The 22,390-nt window shown below is 43.8% G+C and overlaps 1 protein-coding gene across 4 annotated transcripts in view; it reads left to right on the top strand.

The window, feature by feature from the left end:
* The window catches only part of MBOAT1 (membrane bound O-acyltransferase domain containing 1), a 286,231-nt gene that overhangs the window by 52,629 nt on the left and 211,212 nt on the right, over positions 1–22,390 (top strand). For 2 of the 4 annotated variants that reach the window (XM_029590752.1, XM_029590749.1), the window contains exon 1: positions 806–1,316. The exons of 1 other annotated variant lie outside the window; for it this stretch is intronic. In XM_029590752.1, coding sequence (XP_029446612.1) covers positions 1,230–1,316 — 87 coding nt within the window. In that variant the 5' untranslated portion in view covers positions 806–1,229. Of the gene's footprint in view, positions 1–803; positions 1,317–22,390 lie in introns of those variants that run through there. One more of the 4 variants, XM_029590750.1, reaches the window with a different exon arrangement.

The raw sequence follows: 22,390 nt of genomic DNA, 5'->3' as shown, positions 1-22,390 counted from the left end.
CAGATTATGAGGAGACCCAAGAGAAAAAGTAATTCTGTTGAGTCATGGATGAGTGTACCTGGGAGTCCTAAGTGAGAATGGTCACCTGGGAAAATCCAGAGTGTTTGGCAAATGTTCTAGAAGCTCATATAAAAGAAGAAAGAAAGGAACTTAAAGGATCTACAGACCCAAAAGACACTGGGACGTTCCAGGATGGAAGAGTATCTGTCAAGAAGAGCTTACCTTTGTGGGAAAGAATATGTGGAAGAGTCTGAACTGTACTTTTGGAGTTTTCAGATTTTTTTTTTTGCTATAGAGCACTATTCCCTGTTCTTGTGTTGGCCTTTGTTTTTCCTATCACCAGTTTTGATAAAGACTATATAGTGTACAGTTTTTGGAGGAAAGAGAGTTTTTTGGTATTACTGACTGGTATGCAGAAGAGGCCCAGCGTGAAGGGGGAAAAAACTCAAGACCTTGCAAAACCTGCCTCCCCCATCCCCGGAAGAACCCTGGGTGGTCATTGGATCTTGGCCGATCTGTGACCTGCACCGTTTGCTGACTGGGAGGGGGGCTAGTAAAATCACCATTGGTTTAAACTGATTTTCACTTTTGCAAAAAGCCAAGCATTTATCCGTGAGAACCGCTTTAAATGGATGAGGGCCCCAAACGATATATCAAACGGATAAGGGGATACCTTTGTTCTTGGCATATAGATTGTCACCCCACTAAATCATTTGTGCACGTGTCTGAATGTGTAAAAAAAAAAACCAAACCAAAACTCCAAGCCCTAAAGTCCAGGGCGACTACCGCCTCTGGCTGATTGGTTCGTAGCCTTCCTCGGGGTGAGGGAAGGCCCCGAACTCCCTCTCCCTTCCTTGCCCTCCAGCAAAGTTTTCTGATGGAAAAGTTTGGCCGGGCGGCTGCCAGGGAGGACGCACAGCCGAAACCTTCAGGCCCGAAGGCAGCCCGAGCGTCCGAATAAGCTGGGGAGGTCCCCAGGGGATGCGCACAATCTCCCCCTGAAGGGGCCTGGCAGCCTGCAGGCAGAGCGGGGCGGGAAGATGCCTGGCGCTGGGCGGAGGCCTCCCTCCGCGTTAGGAGGGGAGGGGGCGGGACGTGCCGTTTGTTGCAGCCGCCGCTTCTGCTGTAGCCTGGGCTGCGCTCCGTCGGTGGCGGATGGGTTTGGGTTGTCGGGAGGAGGAGGAGATTTCCGTGGCGGGCTCTGATGCGGTGCCGTTGAGTGCCTGGGGATGGTGGAGGGCGTCCCCCCGCCCCGGAGCACGGGCTCGGCGCTGCTGCAGCCGCTCAGCGACCACCTGCACATCCCGCTGGACCAGGTAAGACGGGGGGGAGGACGGGCCAGCTTCGTTAAGGGGTTTTTGTTTTTCAGTTTCTGGCCGATCGCTTTTTTTTCTCCTTTCTTTCTTTCTTTTGGTGGTCGTTAGAACTAAGAAGACAAACTTGCTGCGGTGGATAAGTCCTAGTCACCTAAGGCGTTGCACGTTCCCTCACAGCCTGCCCTCTTTCCTTCCAACTCCGATTTTTAATGTTTACAACCGTAGGAGCTGCGAGGAGCCCTAGCCCAAGAACCGTGCTGGAAATCACACACTGAATGTATTTATAATGTTTAATGACTTGCCCATGGGGAAGGAGGGCGAGAATGAGGAGTGGCACCGGACCGGGGATAGGGAGCCTCCGCTTTGACTCCTGCTTGAGCCCGGGCACATGGCGGGCTGTTCTCCCCCTCCCTCCCGCGTTGGTGCGGTAGGTGCTTGAGCAAACTCCTTCAGTGTGATCAGGGAGGGGGTCATTAGTACCCCCCTCCCCCAATCATTTTGAAAAGTCGGCTCCTACTTCTATGCATTTCTGCGGGGCTGCCTGTGGCTGGTTGCTCTGTAGGAATAGGTGGTAGTAGTTCCATGCTCGGCTGCCCCTCTCAGTCTCTCATATACTGGGAAGGGCTGTGCCAGCTCTCGGTAGCTTCAGCAAGCCAGCCTCAGCTCTGTCTGGCTGCAGACTCTTCTTACATTCTTTCAAGCAAGGAGGAGGAAGTTAGTGGTGATCAGATATATATGTAAAAAAAAAACCCCAAAAAAAAAAACAAACCTGCACTTGCTCATAAATTGTATTCCCTGTCTGGCTGAATTGTATGAACCAAGCAGATCCGAGGCTGCATCAGGAGAAACCCATTCATTATTATCTTGTGCACTTCAGAGTTGGTTTCCACAGAATAGCCATTTGAGTGAAGCTGTTACAGTCAACCCATTTATCCAAATTTTGAGGAACTGAGTAGCTAAGAATTGTTCTCCTAAGCCCTGGATAAGTCTGTAGTGTCTTTCAGGAGTGTGGTTTTTTGGTTTTTTTTTTTTTTTTACACCAGATGGATTGCTAAATAGCAAGATGTTATTGCTTTGGATATTTATTTCTGGCCTAATTTTAGCCCGGCTTGGGCACAGACATAAAATGCTGCCTTGATTTTTATTAACACACTGTAAAGTTGACAGGAAGAGTGGTTAGTCTGTTTTTGTTTAGAAAGATATGAAGAAAAGCACACATCCTCTTGATGTTTTTTTTTGGGGGGGGGGGGGGGGGGATGCTCTGTATAGTAACTGCAGTTCCTAATCATACTTTTTGTGTACTTTGATATGAATTGTAGTGAATCAGGGTCTGCTCTAGGGAAAATAATGCTTTGGGCAAAAATTGGTGATGACGTGCCCTCCCCCATCTCCCTTTCCTTTGTATGGATTAGTTGGGGGGGGGGGGGGAATGTATGCAAGCTTTCTCTACAAATGAGTGATGGAGATGGGAGTCCCTCATCCCCCAGCCAGGGTGATGCAAGAGTATTTGGCACCCTATGTGAACCCACAGTCATGCACCCCCCTCAACTTACCTATTGGCAGCAGCTCCAGCATAGTGTGCCCTAGTGGAAGTACTGGCCCTGCCCCCAGCAACCACCTTGGCATTCTCTTTCCTGCCTTTTAACCTTCCCCATTACCAGCATCTCTATTCTGTTTTTTTCATTCCCCCTCCCCCTCTTCAGCCAGCATCTCCCTCTTGCCTCCACCAACAGGAAGTGCTGGTCTGTGAGTTATGAACATGCTGCTTGCAGGGCTGGCACTGACAGGAAGAAACGGCAACATGGGTGACCTCCCATTCTCCTTCTGGGTGTGGGTCTGCGTGACTTGTGAAGTGGCGTGTGCAGTTGCTTATGAAATCCTCCTCGGCCTTGCAGGCATGTTCCATGGGGAACAGTGTTGGTCCCTGGCCGGTGAGTGCCCCTTGTTGCATGGCATCCCAGGCGACCATCCTGCTCGCTCTGCCTGAAAGCCGGCACTGTATTGGATTTTAAAATGTTAGTGCTGAATTATAATTGCTTGAACCTGATTCATCTAAAAAAAAATGTATGAATTGATAGAATACAAATAATCATCCTATGTTAAAAATTCCCCCATTTTCAATGGGCCCTGCATGTCGAGGGAAAAATGAATAAGCTGCTTTTATGTCGGATTGGAGACCTTGCAGGCCCGGATAAGGTGCCAAATATCTAGTCCAAATAGGAGCCTGCTTCTGCTTTCTTAATTTTTTTAAATTTATATTCTGCCTTTCATGATGTTGAAAGTGGATTACATTTAGGTACTGTAGGTATTTCCCTGTCCCCAGAAGGTTTTACAATTTCTTGTTACCTGAGGTAATGGCAGGTGAAGTGACTTGCTCAAAGTCACAAGGAGAGTGGCTCCCCTGCTGCTGTAGCTACTAGGCTACTCCTTGTTATAGAGCATGTGCTGGCACAGCTTCAGAGAGGTGCCACTGTGGCACTCTGTTTATGGGTGCCAAAATCTTAAATCCAGCCCTGAGCCTTTTCCCAGCTTGGACCTGTAATATACTCTTGGTTCCATTACGGTTGGCAGGATCTTCACCCTCCTTTTCCTGATGTGCTGAGTGGCTCCTGGTGTCATCCAGAATATCTGTAATTAGGCAGTGGAAGCACCCCAAGCCTGAACATTTAAAACTAATCGGAGAAAGTTCTTTTTTACTCAACGCACAATTAAACTCTGGAATTTGTTGCCAGAGGATGTGGTTAGTGCAGTTAGTGTAGCTGGGTTTAAAAAAGGATTGGATAAGTTCTTGGAGGAGAAGTCCATTACCTGCTATTAATTAAGTTGACTTAGAAAATAGCCACTGCTATTACTAGCAACGGTAACATGGAATAGACTTAGTTTTTGGGTACTTGCCAGGTTCTTATGGCCTGGATTGGCCACTGTTGGAAACAGGATGCTGGGCTTGATGGACCCTTGGTCTGACCCAGTATGGCATTTTCTTATGTTCTTATGGGCAAGAAACCTGTGATCCATAACCTGTGTCTTATGCACGCCAAATATCTTTCTTTTAAAATTTTCAGGCTTTGATGAATATTTTCTATTTTTTGCTGACTTTCTCCTGAGTATTTGGTTTTGTGATAACTGCTGCTTTGGTATCAATCCACCCTCCTCCTCCTCCCCTCAAACAGTATTTACCTTCAGGAGGCAAAATTTAATTTGGGGGTGGGTGGGATCAAGCCTATTTGGCTTTGCATGAAATAACTGGATAGATGAAGCCAAATAGATGTGTGTCTGTTGTTTGTCTGTTCTTTTAAGTTTGTTTTATTTATTGGATTTATTGTTTTGGCTTGTAAATCACTCGAGTTTTTAGGAAATTGGGCAATAGAGAAATATAAGCAAAAAAATTGTGCAGACTTTCTTACATTTTTTTTTTTTTGCTCTTCTCTCTCATGTGTGTTTAACTTCTGTTAGTGTTGGAAGAGCGTCTTGTGTACCTTGGTAAAGTTTTCTTTGATACTTTTTATTGTTTGCAGTTTCTGCCTCCTCGCTCAATCAGAGCCAATCTCAGCTGGTTCCACGGTCCATGACTCTTCATTTGCACCTGCTGGGAGCTTTCACCCATTTTTTTAAATTTTTTTTTTTTAGCTCTCTCCCTCTCCCACCCCCTTTTGTTCTGTCTCGCCCAGCTGTCACAATAAGGCCACAGATTGCAGCTCTCTCTGGAACCTCTTACACATACGCCCTGGGTCTGGCCCCTCAACGTGGCTGATGTGCACTTGAGACTTCACCCCTCTCTCCCCTTTCCTCGCTCCCTGACACACACACACACACCAACTTCTGTGAAGACTCCCTCTGCAGCATCCCCAGACTTGGCTGGGCCGAGGAATGCCTTTTATAATTTAAAACAGCAGGGCTATGTTGTCTCACAGTATGAGCATGTGTTTCTCTAGCTCCTTTCCAGCCCTACTGACTTTATTTTCCTAATTCATCTAAAAGTTTGTATTTTGTAAGCTAAATGTGTGCACTCTTAATTGTGGCCCAGAATCTAAAAATATCTCCTCGAAGGCAATATCAGCCGTTAGTGCTTTATTAAAAATGGTAATGATACTAGCTAATTTCTGTGGTGTACCCAGATCATACTGAGCACAGGTATTTCTGTTAATGAGTGACCCAGTAACACACCCACTTGGATTGGGTTTTGGATTTATTTACTCACCTTTCCAAATCCAAGCTCAAGGCAAGTTACAAATCAGTACAGTCTTTATTTCCTTGTCCCTCAGAAGGTTTTACATTCTGACAGGCCGATGCAGAAAGGTGAGTTTAGTGGAATGCACAGTTTTACCCCCACTTGAATGCATATTTAGTGCACGTAAACATTACTTCTGATGCAGCAAGGAGTTTTACGAGCACAAAATGTGCATTGAAAATGGAGGGTACTGTTTAGCGCCCTTGCCATGAAAATCCCATTCAAATGAGAGCATTAAGCAGTACTCCCCAATGCAAAGAAGTGCACTTGGCCTAACCCGGGTCTTCCAGGTGTTTTTCTTTTAAGGAAAAGGTTTACATTTCTTTGGATGTGCGGGCTAGTTTCTGCCTGAAAGTTGGAGGGTAGGTCATAGCTGCTGCCCATGGGTGGTTTCAGTTCTGCTCCTGCTACCAGGTTCCTGCGGGTCTGAACAGCCCTGCCTCCTTGAACTTCACAGCAGGGGCGGGAGCCAACTGCTTTCTGCCGTCTCTCTCCTTTCCTCTCCAGCCTAATTTCAGCGATGTCACTGCCGGGCTTTATTCTGAGTTGGCATAGGAGACCTTGCAGCCACCGCAGTCTCGCTCTCTGAGGACCCACCCCCAGCATCACCTCCTGACAGCAAAGTAGCTGAATGACATTCTGTGGAGGCTGCATACATGAAAATGTTCTGCCTGAGCTGAATGTGCATTTTCCAATCTGCGCCCATGTTTTAACTCCTGATGCATTAGCATAGCATTAACTTGCTGCATCGAGAGTTTAAACAAAATTTAACTTGTGCATTAAGAAACTCTGTGCTGAATTTCAGTGCATGGGTTATTGCATTGACCTGTTAGTTGGTACCTGAGGTAATAGAGGGTGAAATGACTGGCCTAAGGTCACAAGGAGTAACAATGGGAGAGGCATATGGTTGCCAATTGGCTCTAGATTTTCAGGACAGGTTGATCCTGTTCTGGTTTTTATCTCAGTCAGTCTTATAACACAGGGGCAAATGTGAATGATGAGAACAACAGAACTTTAAGGAAAAAGATTTGAGACCTTCATACACAGACTGTGTGTGATTTCTCACTTAAAAGTGGTTACAAACTTGTTGACCACCCATATTTTGTACTAAGAACATGTCATATTGGGTCAGACCAAGGGTCCATCAAGCCCAGCATCCTATTTCCAACAGTGGCCAAAATCCAGGTCATAAGAACCAGGCAAGTACCCAAAAACTAAGTCTATTCCATGTTACCATTGCTAGTAATAGCAGTGGCTATTTTCTAAGTCAACTTAATTAATAGCAGGTAATGGACTTCTCCTCCAAGAACTTATCCAATCCTTTTTTAAACACAGCTACACCAACTGCACTAACAACATCTTCTGGTAACAAATTCCAGAGTTTAATTGTGCGTTGAGTGAAGAAGAACTTTCTCCGATTAGTTTTAAACGTGCCCCATGCTAACTTCATGGAGTACCCCCTAGTCTTTCTATTATCCAAAAGACTAAATAACCGATTCACATCTACCCGTTCTAGACCTCTCATGATTTTAAACACCTCTGTCATATCCCCCCTCAGCCGTCTCTTCTCCAAGCTGAAAAGTCCTAACCTCTTTAGTCTCTCCTCATAGGGGAGCTGTTCCATTCCCCTTATCATTTTGGTCGCCCTTCTCTGTACCTTCTCCATCGCAATTATATCTTTTTTGAGATGCGACGACCAGAATTGTACACAGTATTCAAGGTGGGGTCTCACCATGGAGCGATACAGAGGCATTATGACATTTTCCGTTTTATTCACCATTCCCTTCCTAATAATTCCCAACATTCTGTTTGCTTTTTTGACTGCCACAGCACACTGAACTGACGATTTCAACGTGTTGTCTACTATGACGCCTAGATCTCTTTCTTGGGTGGTAGCTTCTAATAGGGAACCTAACATTGTGTAACTATAGCATGGGTTATTTTTCCCTATATGCATCACCTTGCATTTGTCCACATTAAATTTCATCTGCCATTTTGATGCCCAATTTTCCAGTCTCACAAGGTGTTCCTGCAATTTATCACAATCTGCTTGTGATTTAACTACTCTGAACAATTTTGTTCATCTGCAAATTTGATTACCTCACTCGTCGTATTTCTTTCCAGATCATTTATAAATATATTGAAAAGTAAGGGTCCCAATACAGATAGATCCCTGAGGCACTCCACTGCCCACTCCCTTCCACTGAGAAAATTGTCCATTTAATCCTACTCTCTGTTTCCTGTTTTTTAGCCAGTTTGCAATCCATGAAAGGACATCGCCACCTATCCCATGACTTTTTACTTTTCCTAGAAGCTTCTCATGAGGAACTCTGTCAAACGCCTTCTGAAAATCCGAGTATACTACATCTACCGGTTCACCTTTATCCACATGTTTATTAACTCCTTCAAAAAAGTGAAGCAGATTTGTGAGGCAAGACTTGCCTTGGGTGAAGCCATGCTGACTTTGTTCCATTAAACCATGTCTTTCTATTTGTTCTGTGATTTTGATGCTTAGAACACTTTCCACTATTTTTCCTGGCACTGAATTCAGGCTAACAGGTCTGTAGTGATCATAGGTCTCTATCACCTTTTTATAGAGTTGTTTTTTCTTTATGCATATAAAAGAGATTCTAGCTGTAATCCGTTGACAAATTTATTTTGTCAAAAACGCATGGGACTTGTAGTTCTGATTTCCCTATGGAATTCCCTAAGAAAAGCAAAACTACCAGTCTCTGCATGCAGTGAGGTAAAACCAAGACTGAATCAGCCTGTCCTGAAAATCAGGAGCCAGCTGGCAACCCTAGAGAGACAGGTGTAAGGATCCTTTGCTGTATTCTCCTCTGGCCTGCAGGTGGCGCTATGTGCTGTTTTGGACTGTTTCTCCAATGTTCCTAACCCAGTGCTCCTCACTTCCTCCTGGCAGCTAATTTGTTTCCTGTATAGATTTGTAGTTATACTGAGGCAGTTTCATTAGTCAATTGCTAGAGCTTTTGTGATTTAACTACTCTGAACAATTTTGTTCATCTGCTAGATGAACAAAATTGTTCATCTAGCAGATGAACAATTTTGCTCCTTTCCCCCCCCCCGTTCACCTGCTCTCCCCCCCCCCACCCTCCCCTCGCCCTTCAGGTCCCTACTTAAACCCCCCCTCTTAACTCTCTCCCCCCATTGTATTATTATTGTACATAAGCTAAATTTGCATTTAATTATGTTTTTGCCTTGAATTTAATTGTACAGCATAACCTTGGTTTCCTTATCCCTCTACCCACCCCCCCTTTCCAGTTCTTTTAATATTTTCATTGTAAAGCCCTTACCCCCTTCCCCCCCGCCCCCCCCCCCCCCCTCTAGTTATTTTATTCAGTTTCTATGTAAAGCCCTGTTGGCCACTTTTTGTTCTATGGAAACTGATGTGATGGTTTCTAAACGAATGTCGGTATACAAAAACTGTAAGTAAATAAATAAATAAATAGAGCTTGGTCCTACCTTCTGGTCTGCCTGGATTTGACTCTCCTGACACTAGGCTGCTTGTTTCTGGGGCAGTCCATGGACGACAACCGTTACAGTGGGATTTGAACCCTGACTTTCCTGGATTTCAGCCTGGTGCTGTAAACAGTAGACTACTTCTTAGATTCTTGGGGAAAAGAGCAAAGTAGGATGAGTATAGAAATATGAAATGCCCATTGGGTCTTAGTAATAAAATCAAAATCAGGGAGAAAACTGGCTCACTGTACTTGTTTTAAATCCAACCTACTATTGATATAATATAATAATAATAAGGGAGGAGGAATAGCCTAGTGGTTAGAGCAATGGGCTACAAACCAGGAGACCAGGGTTCAAGTCCTGCTGTCACTCCTTGTGACCTTGGGTAAGTCAATTTTACCCTCCATTGCCTCAGGTACAAAAACTTAGATTGTAAGCCCTCTGGGAATAGGGAAATACCTACAGTACCTGAATGTAAACCAATGTGATATCTCAGATCGAATGTCTATATATAAAAAATATAAATAAATAAAATAAATACCAATGCTTTACATTACAGATGTGGACCAGTCTTTTGTTTTGGAAAAGCTGCTGGCCCTCATTAAATAAGCAAAGAATAAACCGTGTACTAGTTATAAATTTAGTATAGCACATATGACACCAAACAGCTTATGTCAGACCCTCTATTCACGGGCAGACATTTTATAGAGGGTCTGACATAAGCTGTTTGGCGTCATATGTGCTATACTAAATTTATAACTAGTACACGGTTTATTCTTTGGTTGTTTACAGTGGTGTGTACTGGAATACACCAGTTGGTGTGTGTGGGTTTGTTGTGTGATTGATATCCTCATTAAATAAGTACATTGCTTAACTGTTTTTCTTCCTTATTTATTTTACAATATTTTTTTCCATTTAGAATGAAAATTGGTTGTGTAGCACCAAAAGTGCTATAGTCCCCGGAGCTGGCTGACCAAGGGAGCTCCCATTAAGCCATTTTATTGATGAGATTTTTCTGTTAAAGAAGTTAAGTGTTGGATTCAAATACTGGTAAATGGTGGATGGTTGCCAGATGAAACTGTTGTGACTCAGTGTTTGCTGACATTTGAAGGATGGGAGTATCTAGATGGTTTCCATGTTGGAACCCATGCAGCCTGTAAAGAAGTTGGGTAGTTTATGGGGGTAGGTGATGAACAGTAAAGAACAGAGCTGGTTTCAAATTTGCTTGGTTTAGATGACAAGTGAAACAAGTTTGCTGGCGTATACGAGTAGCTAGAGCCAGAGGATTTTGTCAGTGACTTGTTGAATGCAACCCCAGATGACAGTTTATGTCTTAGGTGTGTGAAAAAGTGTCAGATCCTGCCTCTGAATCTAGGCAATTTCAATTTTGGGGGTGCAGTATCCATCTGGAAAGTTAGCTTGTACAAACAAATTGCAAACCATCAAAAATTAAGACTTCACCTGTTATTTATTTATTTAAAAAATATGCCTTAAATTATGTTCAAGCATAAGAACCTTATCACTTCAACTCTAAATAAAGGCAGTTACTAAAGGTGCCTTTCATAAACTTGGCATTCTATGAAGGCTGAATCCATATTTGGGTACTGATGATTTCCTTTCAGTTTTGCCTGCTTGACGTTGTGAAAACTCGATTATTATAATTCACTTTATGTTGGTTTACCCGTGAGAGTCCCGAAAGGCCTGTAGGCTGTGCAAACTGATTACAGGAACTGAGAAATTCGATCATATCACACCTGTGTTGCACTTGCTAAACCGGCTGTCTATATATATTTTGGAGAATTAGTTTTAAGATTATGATCTTAATTCATCAAACTCTGAGTCATGACACTTCAGTGTGTGTTAGCTCTTGGTTAAAGATGTTTAAATATTTAGAGCTTTAAGATCCATCTGGCGTAACCTTCTTGAGGTACCATCTATTCAAAAGGATCGGCTGGAGGAAACCCATGAAAGGACATTCTTTGTAGCAAGCCGTCAATGTTGGAATGAGTTTCCGGATGAGATAAGGGCGATTGAATGCTTCCTGTCATTTAGGAAGTAGATGAAAGTCCATTTCTTTAAGCAAGCCAGTGTGTTTGAACAAGAGAAATGTGCAAACTTTCTTTTGAAAGAGTAGCAGACTGCTGTATTAACGTAACAATGTGGTATAAGTTTCAGTGGTTAACATACGTTATTGAGGTTAATGGTTGTGAATAGAAGGATGTTCTTATCTGTGCTTAAAATGTTTGTGTTTGTGGGAGACTGAGCGGTGTCTCCAAGGCTGGAGTCAGTGTGGCTTTCTGTCTCCAGCCACTCTTCATGCAGATGATAAAATGTATTTTAGCAAACACAACTCTTGAACAGTAGATTGTCTACTTTAGCAGTATTCACTTACATACACAGGGGCTGAAAGCTGCCTTGCTTCTGGTCAGTGTATACTCCCTTCTGGTTTGAGCAGAGCGCTTCACAGGAGCTGTCTTCTTCCTGGAGATATAGGGGGCCTTCTGAATACAGCCTACATTCTTATTCTCCCCAGCTGGTCCTGCCCCCTGGACTCTTCTCTACCCCGCAGGGTCCCGACCACAGAGATCTAGCCTGGTCCAGCACACACAAAAAGGCGGAAAACAGGGGCACTCAGTTACATAACACCCCCCCCCCACACCCACTTCAGCTTGGACCCATTGGTCCGAGTGTCACTACTCTCCCCCTGGAATCCCATCCAGGGAAATATCACACTCCTCACTCCCCTTCATCTGGTCTCCCACCAGCTAGGCAAGGGAAACTAGGGTCAAACCCATCCCCTCCTCTTAGGATTATCCCAGACAACACTATTAGTAGCACCCTCTGTGGCCCTCACCCAATCCTTTAACTGAATCCTTTTGTAACTCCGGGTTCCACTTCCACCCTAGTGGGACTCCTTGGATTGGCTGTGGGACTTGCGGTGAGTATTCTTCACTTATCTCTGTGGTGACTTGTGCCTCTTCTGCACTGTCACGACCAGTTCCCTCTGGTGACTCCCTCGTGGGTTTTGCCGACTCTTCGTCGCTGCCACGCATTGGCTTTTCTGTAGTCCCTTTCACTTAGAGACTCCATGGCCTCTACAGCCTCCTCTATTGGCCCCTTGGCAGTGCCTTTCTCAGGCTCCTCGATAATTGCCCCTCGCAGGCCACTTGGTACTGCCCCCTTTTGGGAAGTCTGTGTTGCATTCTCCAGGGCTCTTTTCAGTGTTTGGGCACCCTACAAGGGGCTTCCTCAGGACCTCCTGTGGCATTGATCTCCAGCCTCCCTGCAGCACTCAACTCAGGCTTTTTCCTGCTGCATTCCTCAGACCTTTCAATACTGCCTCTCGGTTTCCCAAGAGCGCACTGCCACCTCTCACTTAGCACTTGGTCCATCTCTGCGGCCAACGCCTCTTTATTTTAGCTATTGGCTCTAGTCCTTTCTCGGGGCATCTATGGCATCTGGGAGTGGCTTTGCCGGCCCCACTGAGGTGGCTGGCCTTTCCATTTACCACACCTCCAGTCTCAGATTCTCCCTCTCATCCAGTTCTTTTGAGCTCTCTGGCTTCACTTTCTTCTTTTACCTGCTCTGCAGTTCACCCACTGGATCCAACACAGGGTTTTTGGTAGTACTGCCAGGCCTTTAAGCTCTCTGGCTTCTGCACTTGCTAGCAGTTTCATTTTCATTTTGGGCCATGCCCTGCTCCCGCCTCAGTGCACAACAGCCTTTTATTCCTCTCTCTCTTTTTTTTTTTTTCTTTAAAAGTAAAAATAAAAGTTAAAAAAAAAACCAACAAACCTTGCCTCACCAGCACTGACTATACTGAATATAACATTTCTAACTCCCGACTGGGCTTCTCCCCTGCCTGCAAAGTAAAACCTATGCTGCCTGCAGGCCCCTCAGACCCCTATTAGTTTAAAGGCAGTTTTCAGGTTTTGTTTTGTGTTTTTTTTTTTCTCCCTGTGCTCCTCTGAGCCCACAAGCCCTCTGTCTTCCAGTGCTCTTGTACACAGTTTTAAGAACACTGCTTTTCTTCTGTCCTAGCCCCACTTCCTTAGGCAAGGCTAGACAAACTTTCTTCATGCAGCCTGCCTGTCTTCAGTGTGCTCCCAGAGCCACACACATACTGGCTGCCTGCTTGGGTGTGTTCCCTGAAGCTCTTCTTTGCCTCCAACTTCTCTGGCAGGCCACACCACAAACTTCAGCTTCACAGTACTCCCTTGGAGACTTGGGGATTTTATCTGTGCCAAGCTTTTGAAAAAAAAAGTCTCTGACCTGACGCCATATGTGGGGAAACAGAGCGGTGTTTCCCTGGCTGGAGACAGAAATCCACACTGGCTCCAGCCTTTCTTAATGCAGATAAAAAATTATTTTAGCAAATGCAACTCTTGAACAGTGAACTGCCTACCTTAGCAGTATTCACTTACACACGCAGGGGCTGTAGATTGCCTTGCTTCTGGTTAGTGTACTCGCTTTCCCTTCTGGTTTGGACAGAGCACTTTACAGGAGCTGCCTCCCTTCTCAACACAGCAGTGCCTACGCTTTTATGCTTCCCAGCTGGTCCTGCTCTCCAGACTATCCCCTGCCCCACAGGGTCCTGCCCACAGAACTCTCTCCCTCTGCAGGATTTAAGGTGGACCAGGCCTCTAGCCTGGTCCAGCACACACAAAAAGGGGGAAACGGTCACTCTGTTATAGTGTTTTTTATTTCATATCTAGAGCTTGTATTTATATTTTTAATATGTTTTTATGTATGTATAATTGTTACACACCGAGTACGCTGGATCGTGCGAGATATACCGGTAAATTCTTTTGAATAAATATGCAAAAATTATTTTTAAAGGACTAGCGCTGCTCTTCCCAACTGGCATCATGGCAGACCACATTGGCTTACTGTAATGTTATATTAGCCTACACAATATTTACTCTTCTTATTTTATTCTAAGCCCATTTTACCTTTTAGGTGAAAAGAACAAGCGTTGGCCACTGGCTAAACAGTGCCATGAAAGAGGCTATTAAAGAAGTACCTAAAGAGGAAAATAGGAAGATGCATAAACATTGGCAAATTAAATGTAAAACACTGATAAAGTAGGCCAAGAGAGAGTTTGAAAAGTGGCTTGCCAAGATGGCATAAACTATTAATATTTTTCAAGTACATTTAAAACAGGAAACCTGAGAGAGAGGAGGATACAGCAATAGCAGAAAGACTAAAATAATTCTTTGCTTCCCTTTTTACTGTGGAGGATATTTGGGACATGCCCACACTGGAGCGATTCTTTGCAGGTGGTGATTTGTAGGAACTGAAACAAATTAAAGTGAACCTAGAAGAGGCACTAGAGCAAACTGACAAACTAAATTGTAGGAAATCACCAGGACCTGATGGTATTCACCACAGGGTTCTAATGATCGTCAAGTACAAACTTGCAGACCGTTACTGGTAATCTGTAATTTATCATGGCAATCTGCCACTGTAATTGAGGACTGGAAGGTAAACATTGTAAGAATGACTTTCAAAAAATGCCCCGGGGTGATCCTAATAACTATGGGTTAGTAAGACTGATGTCGTTACCAGGTAAAATGGTCGAAGAACAGAATTACTAAACATATGGCTAAACATGGTTTAATGAGCATTTTGCAAAGGGAGGTTGTGCTTTACTCATTTATTGGAAATCTTTGAAAGTGTGAGCAACATGTGGATAAAGGTGAGCCGGTCGGCATAGCGTATTTGGATTTTCAGAAGGCGTTTGATAAAGTCCTTAATGAGATGACTCCGGGAAACTAAACAGTCATGGGATATGAGGCAAGATCTTTATGTGGACAGGTAATTTGGTTAAAGGAAACAGGGAATAGTACTACCAGTAATTGGTCAGTTTTCCCAATGGATGGAGATAAATAATAGAGTGCCTCAGGGATCTGTATTGGTTATCAGTGTTGTTTAACTTATTCATTAATGATCTAGGAAAGAGAGCAGTGAGCAAAGTGATAAAATTTGCTGATGACACAAAAAATATTCAAAGTAGTTAAAACACAAGCAGATTGTTAAGAGCAGCAGAAAAACCTTGCTAGACTAGAGAAATGGGTATCTAAATGGCAGATGAAACTTAATGTGCACGAGTACTATGATGTAGTTAACACAGCTACGCCGACAGCTGGGAAATGCACCCTGGCGTGGGACAGGCTGGAGCTTTACCTATACCAGCCGCCGCCTCCGCAGGTTGAGCCCTTGGATTCTGGTGATCGGCAGGACTTAGGGCAGGTCCCTAGGACGGTCGAGCAAGTGGGAGTCCAAGAGCAAGCCGAGGTCAAGGCAGGCGGGAGATACCAGGAACAGGCCAAAGGCTGGGACAGGCGGCAAGCGGGTGTGAACAGGTCCAGGCGGCAGGCAGAGAAGTCGAGTCCAAGTTTGGAGCAAGGGTCAGTAACAGCAGATCAGGTTGAGGATAGGACAAGAACAGGCTAGGAAGGCCGGACGAGGCAAGGCAAGATTGGAAACAGGAATGCAATGCTACATGTACTGCCAGAGCAGGAGACCTGTTGCGAAGGCGCCCAGCTGGGTTTAAATACCCAGCTGAGGATATTGTCATGCGGCACCGGGGTCTGGGTTTCCCGTCACTAGGGGCATAAAGTGTGCATGCGCATCTAAGGAAGAAGCTAGCAGTGCCGAGGGGGATGGCGTCAGAGCAGCAGGGTCCTGGCGGTGAGGGCAGCCAGTCGTGAGCTTACCCTGCGACCGGCCAAACATGACAGGAATGGAGAACAAAACTGTGATTATCAGATTTACATAGCTCTGGGGTGAAATGGCATCTTGAATGTTGTGTTAAAGTCTGGTCACTTTGAACTTCATCTTCAAAACAGATAAAAGTGGAGCTAGAAAAGATATAGAGATGAGCCTAAAAAAGGATTGAACTGCTCTCCTATGAAGAGAGGCTAAACAGGTAAAGGCTCTGTAGCTTGGAGAAGAGACTACTGAGAGGGCATATGAGAGCGTTTTATAAAATCGCGAGTGGAGTGGACAAGGTACATAGGAAATGGCTGTTTACTCTTTTAGATATTTCAAGGACTAGGGGACACTGCATGAAACTAACAGGTAGCAGATTCAAAATAAATTGAAAAAAGTATTTTTTTCATTCAGTGCACAATTAACCAATGGAATTTGTTGCTGGAGAATGTGGTCAAGGCAAATAATATAGCTATAGTTGTGTTTGGACAAGTTCCTAAAAAAAGTTCATAAACAGTCACATTAGCCAGGCTGTCTGGGGAAAGGCACCACTTATCCCTGGGAGTAGTCAACAGGAAATGGATCTACTCTTTCAACTCTGCTGGGTTCTTCCTAGAGATCCAGATTGGCCACTGATGGAGATTGGATGGCACTTTTTAAGTTCTTATTTCTCTTACGCATACTGTCACATCTCACATATTGAAAGTTGTATTCGACCTAGTTCCTAAAGGCATGCAAACCCTTTTACACACACGTCTGTGCCTGTGAAACATACAACACCATCCATAGCACCGTGTATTTCCAGGGCTGTAGGGAGCTCACAAGATGCATATTTGATGCTCCATAGCAAGCTTTAACCACACATGCTGACCATGTACAGCACTACTACATATAATCAATTTTCTATTGCACAAATTGTTACATTCATAGGTTTAGGTTTGTTAGGTTTTTATATACCGTCACATCAGTAAAACCTTCACAATGGTTTACAACACAATAAAAGTAAGAAAATACAATAAATCATTAATAAAAGATAAATACAGGTAATTATAAGATAAAAGTCAGTAGTAAAATCATAAAATTGGTGAGGCACAACTATACTATACATTACAAATGTATAAAAGGAAGCAGGCTAAGAAAAATAAAAATTTCTTAAAAAAACTAAAATAACAATAATCATGCAGTCATTTGTTATGTAATATCTGCATATGCACATTCAAAAAGCCATGTCTTAAGCTCGCTCTTAAATTTCTTGGTGTCTGCTTGTAGTCTTATCTGGGCAGGTAACGTATTCCAGAATTTGGGGCCTGCTATTGAAATTGCTCGTTCTCGCACTTGACTAAGTAAGGCGTGCTGATTTTAGTGACGGTATTGTTAATAAGCCCTTGTTTGCTGACCTTGAGTTTCTTTGTGGAATATGCACGCGTATTGCCATGTTTAGCCATTCAGTTTTTTCGCCGTAAATTATATTGTATAAAATGCATGCGGTTTTATATTGTATACGATTGTAATTGGTAACCAATGCAGGGAAATTTAGAACTGGTGTAATGTGATTGCATTTTTTACTCCCAGTCAGCACTCTAGCGGCAGCATTCTGTAACACCTGAAGGGGACGATTGTGGATTGAGGGAGTCCTAAAAACAGTGAATTGCAGTAATCAATATTAGCAAAAATCAGAGCCTGAAGAACAGTCCTAAAATCATTCATTTCTAGTAGTGGTTTTAACCTTCGTAGCGTGAGCAATTTAAAATAGCCATCTTTCAGTTTAGTAGAGAGATATTTCTTCAAACTTAGTTCTGAGTTTAAGATTATTCCAAGATCTTTCACAAAAATTGATGGGTAAGTTATACCCTTCCTTCAGAATAGACACAACACCTGAACTTCCAAGTAACTATTCTAATATAAGCAGTTATGTGCTGCGTGACAGGAAATAAGGTCACACAAGAACTGACAGTTGATATACAAGCAATGCAAAGTGTATGTTTAGAAGAAAATTAACATAAATTAGTAAAACAAAAACCCTCTCCCACTTTCTGCCTGACAAGGGTGTGGTGTTTTGGGAAGGGCGCAGCTAGATCCTTCTCTGTTCTTTCCCCAGCTGCAGAAGGCCCATGGTATTCAATGGCTGAATTAAAAAGTGAAACCTAGTAGATGTATACTACTTAAAGCCCTCCTTAAAGCCTACCTTTCTTCCATGCTCGTCGTTAACACGACTTTTAAGAGAAAACGGAGAGAAATGGAGTAGCTGAAGAAACGTAACACTCGAGAGTTCGAGAGAGAGCAGAAATAACAATAGATACGTTGTCCTTGACAAGTGACATTTACCCATATTGCAAAGAAATAAAGGCAATTTCATAAGGCCTCATGGAACAGCAGAGCAGGCACCCCATTGAGCAAATGATTAACCTTCCACACATCCCGTGCCCCATCCCCCCCCCCCCCCCATCCAAAACTGACATGGTAAATCTATCAAACTAGTCCCACACCTACTGCTTGCATGCATCACAGATGGCACATTGGAAGGTGTAGCCAGATTCACAGCCCTGCTCTCACATGACCATGCGTGACACAGAATGTGCATGTGCACTTGCTCATAGGCCTACAACTGAAAAAGCAAAAAGAAATTGTCTCGCCTTTCCTGGTGAAATGTATATGATCTGTACTTCTGGCACAAAGATACCCTGTCAACCGGATTCAGGGAGCCACATGTCCTGGTGGCAGGGGTCCATGACTGTACTCCTTGACAATGGGTAAAACGAGGTAAAAGTGCTCAGTCACGGGTTTTGCCTAAGTGTGCAGATCATAGTGAGGGTATCTCTAATAGCCCACGATTTGCAGAGCGTAAAGCTCAAGAAGGGTGGTAAATATTCAGCATGGGGTTTAACATAGTCATGGCAGTTTCAAATTTTGTCCTCCACTGTATGAGAAGTCAGTGAAGGGACTGCAATACAGGAATAATATGTTCATACATACCCATCTTGGTTAAAACATGTGCCTCGGAATTCTGTACAATTTGCATTGGTCTGAGGATATTGGGGGCTAAGCCAAGGTAAATGGAATTAAATTAATCCAGGCCTGGAAGCACCAAGGCTTGGGGGATTGATCAGAAATCATCAGATGACAAGTGGCTTCAATCACCTCAACATTTGAGGTTTGAACAAGGCAGCTCTCGCTATACTGTGTATATGAGCACGCAGAGAGAGATCAGCTTCAAGGTTTACTCCCAGGTTCTTTACCTGGTGCACGATGGGTAATTTGCATCCATCAAATAATAAGTTGACTGGGGGAATCGGCCATGGGGGATTGACTCAGAATTATCAGTTCTGTTTTATTTATGTTCACTGAGAGCTTATGATGGAGCCCAACACTTGACGGTAGCTAGGCAGATTGTAACAGATTTCAGTGTGGCAGGCCATGAAATATCGTGAGAAAGAAATTACTTTTGTGTAAGTTATTAAACTGGCCCTTTTTCCCACATGCGTAATAGATTATCAGCTTCATTATCAGTTGTTTTCCTCTTATCTGTCAGGCTGTATGCAGCAGGTTAGAGTTGGATCTAATGGTTCTACGTGGCGGAGGGTCCTCGGGTGTTCCTCAGGATCAGCTCTGTCTGCAACATTGTTCAACATCTACCTTGTCTCACGTTGTAAACTGTTGGCTGGGCTTGGAGTCAAGTACAAGATCTACACAGATAACATATAGTTATTGACTATGTTTTTTGTAGGGATATGCAGGGTCTCTGTGCTATGTTTTAATATGGGACAAACATGTTTTTGTTTGCCAAAGTCAACAGATAATCTGCTGGCAATTTTTCTAATTTGGTTGACTTGAGTCCACAAGTGATGAGACATGATGTATTTCTTTCATGACTCTAAATAACTAATGTGCTGAAGTGAGCTCTTAGCCAATCAAAACAAGCAGGCTTGACGGCGTTATTGCAGGGCTTATTTTTTTGTTCGTGGGGAAGACAGATCATATCACACATGCATCGTTGGAGGGCTTCACACATTGCCTTTCTTTCATAGTTAAGAGAAGCCTCTTTCAAAAATTAATTCTGTAGGTTAAAGAATATTACAGGCTCTTAAGGCCAGGTTTAAATTTAGGGCAAAATGTACAAAAAGGCTGCACACTGATTTTTTATTTTTTTTTTTCCTGCACAGTTTTGAAATGAGGGGGAAAAATCCACAGAAGAACTTTTTTGCAAGCAAGATCTTGAGCAAAAAGTACCATGGAGGAAGACTCGGTGGCAGTGCTGCACCCTGTGGCACGGGGATGTGAGGCCAGAGTCTGACCCTGGTTTTTGCTCCTTAGACTGGATGAGGGTGGGGTGGGGGTGGGTGAGTGTATTTGGGTGGGTGAGCGGGGAGTGTCTGGGTGGCATTGGGGGTTGCAAGGTGTATTGGAAGGTGGGGGGGGGGGGGGGGGGGAGGTGAGTCCATTGGGGAGGGAGCAGGAGGTTGGGTGTTCGTGTTGGGGAAGAGTGTGGGATTCTTCGTGGTTCCTAATTTTGGACGTGGCTGCTAGATCTGGACCAGATTAGTCCATGCCTGTTAGCACTGTTAGTAGAGTGGGATGCTGATACAGGCTCTAAATTCAGGAGTGGTATGTTTTTATCTCTGTCCTGCTGAATTTATTAGGAAGCCTATTACTTATCAGGATATTTATAGTATTCTCATAGCTGGACTGTTTCCATATTTGGAGAGCTGAGGGGCAAACTAAGCAGTGAGCTGTCATGGTTTATGAAATTTATATTTTTATTGCAACATTTCCTCTTGGCGACTTGCTATTGTCATGCCTGCATCCTGCTCCTTTGCTATATACATTATTATATTATATATATATTATACATGTACTCAAATGCTTGTAGAATGTGGCTCTGTTCTTCTTGTGTTTAATTGATCTTGTCTGTAAAAACTTGTAAAGCCGAAAGGCTGCAGTTCCACCAGCTCTGGGACACTAACATTTCACGAAACAGAGTGTGTTTTCATTGTGTAAGTGTACAGAAAATATTCTTTTGAAAATGGAGTCTTTTTAGGTCCTGATTCCTTTTAGAAGACCAGCAGAAGAGAGTGTAGTACATCCGGAGGAAGGAGTCTGTGTGGTGTTGAAAGCTTATGTAAAACCATCTCTTCTGTTGGCTCTTTTAAAAATTTCATGGGAGTTGTCAGGATGGCTGACCTGACCAGATACTGGTGGCATGGGTTCCTGTATGTCCCTATTTCTCTATACAAAATGTAATTTCTTGTCAGTTTGTACCTAAAATTTTATCTTTCTGGGTATGGAGAAGATGGAGGGCCGACTGCAAAGCCTTCTCTCCTTGTCATGCTTCTGCCAATGGGACCCATAGCATACAGGGAATTGTTTAGATTCAGATAAAATTAACAGTTCAGACTTAAGCCACACCCTTTTGAGGTGTGGCTTAATTAAAATGTACAATAATTTAAATTTGTTAATAGCAGAGAAAGGTAATTGTTTTCATTTTTATGCAAGTACTTGGAGAACATCCCATGCATTCTTAATATCATCTTGCACTGTAAAGCTTCATTGCCTTTAAAATCCCAGCTTAAAGTAATACACCAGAGACAGAGTCCGAGCAATCTCTAGCTCTCAGCAGCATTCTTGGCTGCCCGCTCCAAGGCTCTGGTTAGTATCTGGTCTCTGCTCTCGGGCAGCTGCTATACTTCTAACAGTGGGCAGCTGGTTCATCATACTTCTCAGTCCAAGGGTAACAGATTACAGATGATGTCTCCACAGGCTGGAACACAGGTACTTGACAGGTAAAGTGCAGGTAGGAACTTCATTAAGTTGGTAGGCAGAGAAAACTAAAAGACAGCATCAGCCAGAGCTTAAACTGGAAGTGTAGGCTTGATGCTCACAAAAGCTGGAAGCTTGCAGGTATATAAGTTGGAACCCCTTAATTTTGAACTGTCTCTTAACAGGGCTCCATGCAAATGCATAGGATGCAGGAGTAGATATTGTAATTGGACATCACTACAGTCTTCTGGACATAGGATCGGTGAACATCAGAAGCTGTCCACATCCAAGCTGGCATATTTGCACTGATGTCATATCGATGATTAATCAGGATGGGCCTCTTAATTAGACACAAGTTTGTTCAGTTAGTGTGTAATGACCCTTTGGGTTCGTTACCAGCAGTGCCTTTAGTAACTCCGTTAACTAAGTGTAGAGCGGGACAAGTTGATAACTAGGGGGAGGCACCATTCATATACAGTCCTCCCTTTGAGGCTGCTGGAATGGCCATCCCCCTGAGAGCTCTGGAGGCAGTGTACTTTGGTTTTGGAAGTTAGAGGAGATGTTGGAGTGTTGCCCTCAGTTGGATTTTTGGGCCTACTCTTGGATTCAGGTACTATCTGCTTGCTGTTCCAGGCGAGGATGGGGATCTGCCCTCCCAGTCCACTCGCTGGCTAGCTGGGTTTGTATCCCGGGTTGTTTTGTGGATTTTTAATATTTTCCTTGTAAGAAGTCTGTGAGTCTTCTGGGTGTTGCTTGGGGTGAGGGCATGGGGAACCCTCTCTCTCTGGGGGGACCAGGATAGGGAAGGCCTGCCCTGCTGTGACCTTCCAAGGAAGCAGAGGAAAGGTGGTAACCCAGTTTTTGGGATAGAGACATTTTGGATGGAAGATCTGGGAGG

The sequence above is a fragment of the Rhinatrema bivittatum genome, chromosome 2 (genome assembly GCF_901001135.1).
Source record: "Rhinatrema bivittatum chromosome 2, aRhiBiv1.1, whole genome shotgun sequence".
In the NCBI taxonomy this organism is placed as follows: domain Eukaryota; kingdom Metazoa; phylum Chordata; class Amphibia; order Gymnophiona; family Rhinatrematidae; genus Rhinatrema; species Rhinatrema bivittatum.
The sequence above is the reverse complement of the archived record's forward strand: the minus strand, read 5'-3'. Positions and strand labels throughout refer to the sequence as shown.